Raw genomic sequence first — 11,457 nt, forward strand, 5'->3', positions numbered from 1 at the left:
AAAAAAAATCACAAACAAGTAGAGGCTAAACAACATGCTACAAACAAACAATGGATCATAGAAAAAAAAATTTTTAATACATGAAGAAAAATGAAAATAAAAACACAACAATCTAAAATCTACATGATGCAGCAAAAGCAGTTCTAAGAGGGAAGTTTATAGTGATACAGCCTATTCCACAAAACAAGAAAAATCTCAAACAACCTAACTTTACACCTAAAGTAACTAGGAAAAAAAGAATAAATAAAACCAAAAGTTAGCAGAAGGAAAGAAGTCATAAAGATCAGAGCACAAATAAATGAAACAGGAACTAAAAAGTAATAGAAAGATCAATGAAACTAAGAGCTGGTTCTTTAAAAAAAATAAACATCATTGATAAACTTTGCCACACTCATCAAGAAAAAAGGACAGAGGGCCAAAATCAATAAAATCAGAAACTAAAAAGGAACTGACACCGCAAAAATTTAAAGAGTCATAAGAGATTATTAAGAACAATTATACACCAATAAAATGGACAGCCTAGAAGAAAAGGACAAATTCCTAGAAATGTACAATTTCCCAAGACTGAATCAGGAAGAAATAGAAAAATATGAGAACAACTACCAGTCATGAAACTGAATCAGTAAAAAGCAGCTCCCAAGTACTGCAGTCCAGGACTAGATGGCTTCACACATCACATGGTTTGGTGAAGTCTACCAAATATTGCAGAGAAAAGTTAACACCTATCATGCTCAAATTATTCCAAAAAGCTACAGAGGAAGGCATCCTTCCATACTCATTTTCCAGGGCCAGCATCTCCCTAAAATCAAAACCAGACAAAGAATCACAAAAAAGGAAAATTAAAGGTCAGTATCACAATAAATATGAGTACAAAAATCCTCAACAAAACATGAGCATACCAAACTCAACAATACATTAAAAGGACCATACACCAGTCAAGTGGGATTTATCCTAGAGATGTAGATGATTCAATATCCAAAAATCAATCAATGAGATACCACATTAACAAACTGAAGAATAAAAATCACAAAGTCACCTCAATAAATACAGAAAAACTTTTGACAAAAGTAAGCATCCATTAATGATTAAAAACTCTCAGCAACAAAAATGAGGTATAGAGAGAACATAATCAAGGACATATGTGATAAGCCCACAGCTAACATCATACTCAAGGGTGAAAAGCTGAAAGCATCTCCTCTAATATCAGAAACAAGACAAGGATGGCCACTCTCACCCACTTTTATTCAACATAGTATTGGAAGTCCTAGCCACAGCAATCAGACAAGAAAAAGAAATAAAAGGAATGCAAACTGGAAAGGAAGAAGCTCCGCTGTCACTGTTTGCAGATGATACTATACAAAAGTAGATCTCATCAATGAATCTGGTAAAACTGCAAGATACTGGCAACACCATGAACTATAGCCTGCTAAGCTCCTCCATGGAATTCTCCAGGCAGGAATACTGGAGTTGGTAGCCATTCCCTTCTCCAAGGGATATTCCTGACCCAGAGATCGAACCCAGGTCTCCTACATTGCAGGCAGATTCTTTATAGTCTGGGCCACTAGGGAAACCCAGTAAGGTGGGAAATGAGGGTTAATATTCATAATATACAAAAAATTCATATAACTCTATATCCAAAAATAACATTGCTTTGTTATTAAAATTTTTCTCAAATAGGCAGAGGATCTGAATAAACATTTTTCCAAAGAAAAGAAACAGATGGCCAACAGGCACATGAAAAATGGAAGGGAAAGTAGAGCAGCCATTATGGAAAACAGCATGGACATTGCTCAAAAAATTAAAACTAGAACTATCATATGATCCAGCAATTACACTTCTGGGCATTTATATGAAAAAAACAAAAACACTAATTAAAAAAGATATATGTTCTCCTATGTTGACTGCACCATTATTTACAATAGCCAAGATACAGAAGCAACCTACATGCCCATAAACAGATGAATAGAAAAAGATGATGTAGTACATATATACAATGGAATATTACTCAGTCATAAAAGAGAACAAAATCTTGCCATTTCTGATAACGTGTATATGCCTAGATGGCATTACGCTAAGTAAGTCAGGCAGTGAAAGACAATACTGAATAATCTCACTTATATGTGGAACCTAAGACACAAAACAAATGAACAACAAAACAAAAGCAGAGTTATAAAGAGTTGGCACCACCAGCTCATCGCCAGAGTGAGGCACAAGCTATAGGGCCACCATGTGCTTACCAGTGCCCACCCGCCATGCCTGGCTTCAACTACAAGTTCCTGGAGAAACCCAAGCTTTGTAACTGTCCGTTACAAAATAAATGAGTCACTGGTATCAAATGTATACCATTTGATATAGTATAGGGAATATAGGGAATATATTTAAGGGAATATAGTTAAGAAATATGCACTATCTTTCCATGGTAACATATTATAACTACACTCATCATAGTGAATTGAATGAAGGTGGTTAAAAGATACAAATTTCAAAAGATAAATTAGTAGGGATGCAATGTTGTTGTTGTTGTTGTTGTTCAGTCACTCAGTCATGTCTGACTATTTGCAAACCCATGGACTACAGTCCTCAGGATCCTCTGTCCATGAGGTTCTCCTGGCAAGAATATGGAAGTGGGTTGCTATTTCATTCTCCAAGATACGTTCCAAGACCAGGGATAGAACCCATGTCTCCTGCACTGGCATGCAGATTCTATACCAATGAGCCAACAAGGAAGCTATAACATGATAAACATTAAATAGCACTGATATGTTATACATGAAAGAGATAAGATAGCAAGTAAATCCTAAGAGTTCTCATCACAAGAAAAAGATTTTTTTCCTATTCCTTTAATTTGTATCCATATGAGGTGATGGATATTCACTACACTTATGTGATAATCATTGTTTGATGTATTTTAAGTCAAATCGTTATACTATACACCTTAAACTTTTACACTGTTGTATGTCAATCATATCTCAATAAAACTGAAAGAAAAAATAAAACAGTTTTCTTTCAAATTTGTATTTAAGTTTCCTAATGAAATGGACAATCTCTAGTTGCTTAATCACATGCTGGAAGTAAATTCACTAACCTTTCTGGTTGTATGAGATTCAGAAAGGATTTAGACAGGATTTATTTTACTATTCAAGCAAAGTATAAAACTACATCTGATATTTTAAACCAATGATTTCTGTATGTCATAAATTTCATCTTAATTGTTCTTGGAAATAATTTATCTATGGCCACAAAATTATAATCAGCTTCAGAAAAAAATACATTTTAAAAAACAGTCACTGGTTTATTATCTTTGCAAATATACAATTAGTATCAATCCTCATTACTCACAGATTCTGGATTTATGAAGAACCTACTCATTAATATTTATATGTATCCGAAGTCACTACTCTCAGAGCACTCATGGTCATTTGCAGACACACAGAGCTGTGAGAAATTTTAGTTGCCCAACACCTATGTTCCCAGCTAAGGTTGCTTGGACTGCAAGAAGATCCAACCATTCCATTCTGAAGGAAATCAGCCCTGGGATTTCTTTGGAAGGAATGATGCTAAAGTTGAAACTCCAGTACTTTGGCCACCTCATGCAAAGAGTTGACTCACTGGAAAAGACTCTGATGCTGGGAGGGATTGGGGGCAGGAGGAGAAGGGAACAACAGAGGATGAGATGGCTGGATGGCATCACCGACTCAATGGACGTGAGTTTGCGTGAACTCCGGGAGTTGGTGATGGACAGGGAGGCCTGGCGTGCTGCGATTCATGGGGTCGCAAAGAGTTGGACACGACTGAGTGAATGAACTGAACTGAACTGAAGCCTGAACAAAGCAACAATGCTTGTCTTTTTCCTATCGTGTTTTTCATAGTTTATGTAGCGTCATAGTTTCACATTTTGCGCTTCTTGTTGGTGGTTTTGCTATTTAAATTGACCCGGAGCGCAGTCAGCAGTGCTGTCTCCCGTCCCCAGCACTAGAGCACTGTGATGCGCCTTAAAGAGAACACGCTTCTGTTAGATGAACGTCATACAGGCATGAGTTACAGTGCTGTTGCCCACGAGCTCAATGATAATTCAGCAACAATATATATTAAATAATGTGTCTAAAAAACACACCTAAAATCAGTTGTATGTTGAGCAGCTGGTGAAAATGTTATGACCAGAGGCTCACAGGGTCCTAGGCACAAATTTTCAGTATTTGCTAATTCAGTGTTCACAATGACTTAATAAAACAGAACTACTGAAAACAATGAGAATCAATCATATTATTTCCATAAACTGAACATTAAAAGAGATTACACTTTCCCCTTCTCCAAATCCATACATAAATCTATACATTTAAAATCAGCTCAAGCTCAGAGACGAACCAAAGGTGCAAAGAAATATTTGAAAAAGTGTATTAATTTACTATGTACTAATAAGGCAATGGTTTTGACTTTCTTTGATAAAATTATGGCTAAATACCTCGTGTGTCATCTTCCTTAAATTTCAGTTTTGATAAGTTAGTATCTGATCTTCGTAGAACTATACCCAAACCAGCTTCTAGTTCACTCAAAAGGTTCTGAAGTTTGGGATCAAAGTTTCTGCTCCATTCCTGATCCTAAATAAAATCAGACAAGAGCACATGATGATCAATATCTTGCCAAACAGGCTTCCTAAAACCTTGTCAAAAACTAAGTCCAAATATACTTGTTTCACTCAAAGCCTGGCACTACCTCCATCTCTTAAGAGAGGGATAAAAGTCCTTTCAACAGTTAAAACTTTATAAAGGTCATTTACCATCACAATTTAAGAATGGATGTAGATTGCATTTTACATCTTTTCCAATTTCTCTATTTGTCAACAAATTTAATTATTTTTTAATTAAAAAATATTTTAATTTCTAATATTACCAATAAATAAAATAATAAATATTTATATTTGTGTGTATGAAAGCATTTATCCAAAGACTTAGGCTAAAATCAACAATCATACAAGCTACTTTAATTTACTCACCTTTAGTAACATTGGTGCAAATACTTGCCGGACAGCTTGGTAAAGGGAATTAATAGGTGATTCTAACATAGATGAAACAAGAATATTATTATGTAGATTTTGATCAGTAATTACTTCGGGTCGCAGCTTGAAAAACACCAGCACTTTATCTTTTGTGTCAGCAAAATCAATCTAAAGTGATAAACAAATGATTTTTAATGTTATTTTCATAAAGTTAATATTTGAAAATATTACCCTAAAATGTTGTCCCTATAATTTTACCCCTTGGTAAAAGTATACTTTAGAAATAATTATAGTATATTACAATCAGTCTGTCTTTGCTCCGTAAGAAAACCTGGGTTTGAAAATGGTATCCCCACTTATAGGTGATTGTATCATAAAGCTACTTTGATAATTGATAAGTGATTATAAACAAAAGCACTACATAACTATTGTTGACATACAGTGCGAACTACTCCACTCCAGCCAGATTCATTAATACTACAAATCAAAGCTGTGTGCCCCAGGCACATACTGGTGAATAGTATAATTTTCCACCCTACTCCAGAAACTCTGTAACAAGGATGTGTATTACCCTCTTGCGTGCATAACTAAGTCACTTCAGTCATGTCCAGCTCTTTGGGACTCTATGAACTGCAACCCGCCAGGCTCCTCTATCCCTGCAATTCTCCAGGCAAGAACACTGGAGTGGGTTGCCACGCCCTCCTCCAGGGCATCTTCCTGACCCAGGGATCAAATCCGCATCTCTCACGTCTCCTGCACTGGCAGGTGGGTTCTTTACCACTAGGGCCACCTGGGAAGCCCAATTACCCTCTTACCCAAAACTAAATTCTACACAAATAGACAACCTAAAAACCAAAAAAAAAAAAAAAAAAAAAAACAGGTTGTCTATCTCCTAAAATCATCTTTACCCGAACCAGTGTTTTTCGTGTAAAGTATCTGAGCATCAAACTTTATTACTAAATTGTCATAAACCTAGATTATTTAAAATTAAAACTGTCTGAGCTAAACTGGAATTCACTAACCCAACCATGCTTAAAATAGGCCACTTCACAGCAATTAGTTCATTAGCTGTAAAGTATACCGCCCAAAAGAAGTTTTTGCATTATACACATATTCACAAAATTGTTCTCATTTCTTTTTCCAGGAAGAGAAGTCTATGCTGTAAAAAAAAAAAAAAAATTCAAACAAGTTCACTGTTGTGCGTGAAGAAACACGCTAAGGATGAGTGAGCTTCTGTGCTGCTTTTATCCTAATCATTGTTATCTGTTTAGCCACTAGGAAAGAACTGTCATTTACTTGGCATTACTGCTTTTCTCAAACTCTCATTTTCGCCCATTAGAGTTCTATGCTAGTATGATCATTTTATTCCCATTACAAGCAAGTGAGAACTGCAGACTGCAGTAAGTAATTTGAAAAATTCATTCCTTAGTAATTAAATAGACCATACACTTGAACTTTTCTACTCCCACCTATGTGAAGAAAGAATATTCACAAAATACAGATTTTAATATCATACTTTGAAAACAGTAACTATGTCACTGGCCAAGGTGCTGCGGGGCATCAGGACAATGAGCTTTGCCTTAACCACAGTCAGAGTTACAGCAAAAGGTAAGGCGGCTACAGCTGTTCCTTCCCTGAGTAAAGAATCAGCACTCCTAGCCTAATCTTCCAGTTTCCCTATCATCAGCAACTGCTATTTACTCTTAACTTACTCTAATCTGATAATTACTAAGGTATACATTGGGCTTTCTAGGTGGTGCTAGTGTTAAAGAACCTGATTGCTAATGCAGGAGACATAAGAGATGTGATGGATCCCTGGGTCAGGAAGATCCCCTGGAGAAGGAAATGGCAACCCACTCCAGTATTCTTGCCTGGAGAATCCCACGGACAGAGGAGCCTGGAGGCTACCATCCCTAGTGTCAATGGACATGACTGAAGCACTTAGCATGCAAGCAAGGTATAATTTGTTCTTTTTTGAGGTTGCAAAATGTCTCTATCACCTCCTGGGATCCATCAGGGATCAGCAGACTACAACCTTCTGCCTGTTTTGTACAGTTCACAAGCTCAAAATTATTTCTATATTTTTTTAAAAATCAAAAGAATAATATTTCATGATATGAAATTCAAGCATCAGCGTCCATAAATGAAGCTGAATGCAGTCACACTCAGTCATTCACATATTGTCAACGTTGCTTTCTCACGTCAATGGCCAAGTTGTGACAGAGACCTTACAATCTGCCCAAGCCCAAAATATTTGTTATCTGGCCCATTATAGAAAAAAAATTTGCCAACTTCTATCCTATAGCATAAACCAGATCACATCTCTCTTGCTTAAGACTACCAACAACTTGGTATTTCAACCTAAATGGTGTACAAGGTCCGAAATGCTCAGTCCATATTTTAAACTTCCAGTCTTTGGGTTATTCATTAAACTTCAGCAATGACTGTGTAATTTTTTTTTCCCAGCCCTCTGAAACCAAGATGAGATCCAGTTCAAGTTGTGTCTGAATCTTTGCAACCCCATGGACTATAGCCCTCCAGGCTCCTCTGTCCATGGGGATTCTCCGGGCAAGGATACTAGAGTGGGTTGCCATGCCCTCCTCCAGGGGATCTTCTCAATCCAGGGACTGAACCCAGGTCTCCAGCATTGGGGGCAGATTCTTTATCTTCTGAGCCACCAGGGAAGCCCCTCCCTAAATCTGCCTACAACTAACTCACCATTCAAATCTCATTTCAAAGGGCTCCAATCCAAACAGGCATTCCCTCCTTCCCTATTTTAATGCAGTTCCTCACCCCGCCCCAATCACGACTTTAACATGACTCTATTTTTACTGGCAGCACTTATCAATACCTAAAATTATGTTACGTTACATATCTGTGTGGATGAAGTGAAGTGAAGTTAAAATCACTCAGTCGTGTCCGACTCTTTGCAACCCCATGGACTTGTCCATGGAATTCTCCAGGCTAGAATACTGGAGTGGGTAGCCTTTCCCTCCTCCAGGGGATCTTCCCAACCCAGCGATCGAACCCAGGTCTCTCATATTGCAGGCAGATTCTTTACCAGCTGAGCCACAAGGGAAGTCCCATCTGTGTGGATGTGTTTAACCAATTTTTGTCCATTCAAATGTTACTCCTTGAAAATAAACTGACATATTCACGGCTTTATCCCTAGTACCCAGGACAATACCAGACCATAGTGGGTGAATTAATATTTGTTAATTTGTTAAATCATGCTGACTGTCAGACATCTAAAGTACAACTTAAGATATAGAAAAACATTTTCAAATATGACTAAGTATCTGTACTGTGATGTATGACTGTATATAAAATACACTGTTGGGCTCTACTAGCTTAAGTATTAAAGTAAAAAAGCTATAGACTCAATTTTCATTACACAAACCAAGAATTATTTTTACAAATCCAAACCCCTCATCTTATTTTCCCATTACACTCTACCTAAACTTCCAGATCCTGAAGGAAATCAGTCCTGAATATTCATTGGAAGGACTGATGTTGAAGCTGAAACTCCAATATTTTGGCCACCTCATGAGAAGAACCGGCTCATTGGAAAAGACCCTGATGCCGGGAAAGATTGAAGGCAGGAGGAGAAGGAGAGGACAGAGGATGAGTTGGTCAGATGGCATCACCCACTGGATGGACATGAGTTTGAGCAGGCTCCAGGAGTTGGTGATAGACAAGCAAGCCTGGCGTGCTGCAGTCCATGGGGTCGCAAATGGTCGGGCACGACTGAGTGACTGAACTGAACTGAAACTTTCAGAGGCATTTACAGCAGTGTGCTTGATTTTATCATTTGTTGAGTATATGTCATTCTAGGTCATCCAGAGTGAGGCTCCAGAAGGCAGAAGCAGGGGGTCTTATTGTGAATTATATACTACTAACTTATCGGAGCAGGCCTCCTGGTGGCTCAGACAGTAAAGAATCTGCCTGCAATGCACAGGTTTGATCCCTGGGTTGGGAAGATCCCCTGGAGAAGGGAATGGCAGCCCCTTCCAGTAGTCTTGCCTGGAGAATTCCATGCACAGAGAAGCCTGGTGGACTACAGTTGTCAACTATGATTATCCATGCTTTTTACATCTTTGTAAACTTACTAAACCAAGGAAAGTGCCTTATATATAGTGAGTTCGAAATACAGTGATTGAATAGAATTGAGTCAAATCCAAGACTAAGATTCATAACAGGGTGAATAATCCAATCATCCTACAAAAATGCATTCAATGTTTGCTGTGTATCAAATACTCTGCTAGACCTAGGGATATGGATGAACACCAGAGGAAGAGGTTTAAAAATATGACTATGATTTGTTAACTTTCATCCATTTACTGAGCCCCTTTAACATGTGAGGCAATTTTTTCTGTATATTACTCTGAGTGCATATGTGTGTTTATCTCCTGGTTGCAGGTGCACCCATTTCTTAAACAATCCTGCCAGTAGAAGCAGCAATGAAATAAATATTAATGTCAATACATCACAGGTTGTACAACAAAAAAGAATTGACTATCTTATCATTCCGTAAAAGATTTTAGTTCCTAACTATTCTTTCCCTCGAGTAAATTTAAACTTAGAATATAATATAAAAAAAAAAGATACACTAGAATTTGCCCCCAAAGAACTTCAAAAGGGAGAAAGAAAAAAAAAGTTTAAATAAATAAGATAAATTTCGTGTTTTTAGTTATAACGTAAATGTAGTATTAAAAAAAAAAAAAAACTAGAAAGACTGTAATTGTTCTCTGCCAGTGAGCGGACTGGGAGCTTCCTTCGGCCAGGAGGGATGCAAGCTTGGAAACCAAGTGAAGCGAGAGGCCCGCGCAGCTCGTCGGGAAGGGACAGCCACGGGCCCTGGAGGAGGACTCAAGCCAGGAGGCTCCCAGGGACCCGGCATCCGTCCTACTGAGCCCGGGACGGAAAGGTAGGCCGGGGCGGGGTGCAGGCAAGCATACCACGTTGGAGAAGGCGATGCCGGAATCGGATCGCTGCACTCTGAGGAGCATCTGGTTCCCGTCGTCCAAAAAGTTGTTGATTTCGGGGCCGTTGCCCAGCAGCGCATGGTCCCAGGATTCCGACACCAGCCCGAAATAGTTCCGAGTAGTGGCGAAAATGAAGAGCTTCCGCACGTCCCCGGGCACGCCGGCCATGACTCCGGAGAGAAGGACCGGAGAGGGCGGGCGGCAAGAGCGAACGACGGATAAAGCCGGAGGACGAAGGCGAACGGAGGCGCGGACAGCCCCAGCCGCTAGCTCGCCCGCGGCCTGCAGGGCTTCGCGGTTGCCAGGGGCAGTCGCTATGGCGACGGCGCACACGTCCGCGCGTGGCGGCGTTACCTCCTCCGGCACGCGCACGCCAAACCCAAGGGCCGATCGACCACCTCGGCGCTCCTTAGCTGCTCGCCGCCGTCATCGATTGCAGGGGATTCGGGCAAGTGTGGGTCAGGTGGCGAAGCCCGCCTTTAGTGCTTTCTGCTGACTTCTTGAAATGGCAACTCACTCCGGTACTCTTGCCTGGAAAATCCCATGGACGGAGGAGCCTGGCAGGCTGCAGTCCATGGGGTCGCTAAGAGTCGGACACGACTGAGCAACTTCACTTTCCCTTTTCATTTGCATGCATTGGAGAAGGAAATGGCAAACCACTCCAGTGTTCTTGCCTGGAGAATCCCAGGGACGGGAGAGCCTGGTGGGATGCCGTCTATGGGGTCGCACAGAGTCGGACACGACTGAAGCGACGTAGCAGCAGCAGCAGCAGCAGCTGACTTCTTGCAACCGCAACTCACTCCAGTACTCTTGCCTGGAAAATCCCATGGACGGAGGAGCCTGGCAGGGTGCAGTCCATGGGGTCGCTGAGTCTGCCACGACTGAGCAACTTCACTTTCCCTTTTCATTTTCATGCATTGGAGAAGGAAATGGAAACCCACTCCAGTGTTCTTGCCTGGAGACTCCCAGGGATGGGGGAGCCTGGTGGGCTGCAGTCTATGGGGTCGCACAGAGTCGGACACGACTGAAGCGACGCAGCAGCAGCAGCACCTGACTTCTTACGACGCATTACTAGGAGACATGCAACTAATCTTCAAGTGCAACAGGATGGCGTGGATTTAGGAAGGCTAAAGGAGTTCTAGGGCTCCCTTTTCCCCTGCACTCATTAGCAAACCATTCTGTCAGCATCATGTTCCACACCTGTAAACTGGGGAAATATTATCTAGGTTGTAGTGAGGATTTTAAGAGAATATTATTTAAACATCGCTTTTTGCCAAATTCAGACTTAAACTGAAGAAAGTAGGGAAAACCACTAGACCGTTCAGGTATGACCTAAATCAAATTCCTTACGATTATACAGTGTAAGTGAGAAGTAGAGTGCCTGATGAACTATGGATGGAGGTTCGTGACATTGTACAGGAGACAGGGATCAAGACCATCCCCAAGAAAAAGAAATGCAAAAAAGCAAAATGGCTG

At 40.1% G+C, this 11,457-nt stretch overlaps 1 protein-coding gene across 2 annotated transcripts in view; it reads right to left on the reverse strand.

Moving 5' to 3' along the window:
• Nucleotides 1-10,379, reverse strand: part of DYNC2H1 (dynein cytoplasmic 2 heavy chain 1) — a 397,795-nt gene extending 387,416 nt beyond the window's left edge. Inside the window, exons 1-3 of one of the 2 annotated variants that reach the window (XM_070803297.1) lie at nucleotides 9,955-10,379; nucleotides 4,994-5,164; nucleotides 4,463-4,598 (exon numbers count right to left, since the gene is read on the reverse strand). In XM_070803297.1, coding sequence (XP_070659398.1) covers nucleotides 4,463-4,598; nucleotides 4,994-5,164; nucleotides 9,955-10,149 — 502 coding nt within the window. In that variant the 5' untranslated portion in view covers nucleotides 10,150-10,379. The remainder of the gene's footprint in view (nucleotides 1-4,462; nucleotides 4,599-4,993; nucleotides 5,165-9,954) is intronic. The other variant, XM_019975614.2, reaches the window with a different exon arrangement.
• Nucleotides 10,380-11,457: the final 1,078 nt, after the last annotated feature.

The sequence above is a fragment of the Bos indicus genome, chromosome 15, assembly GCF_029378745.1.
Source record: "Bos indicus isolate NIAB-ARS_2022 breed Sahiwal x Tharparkar chromosome 15, NIAB-ARS_B.indTharparkar_mat_pri_1.0, whole genome shotgun sequence".
NCBI classification, from domain to species: Eukaryota; Metazoa; Chordata; class Mammalia; order Artiodactyla; family Bovidae; genus Bos; species Bos indicus.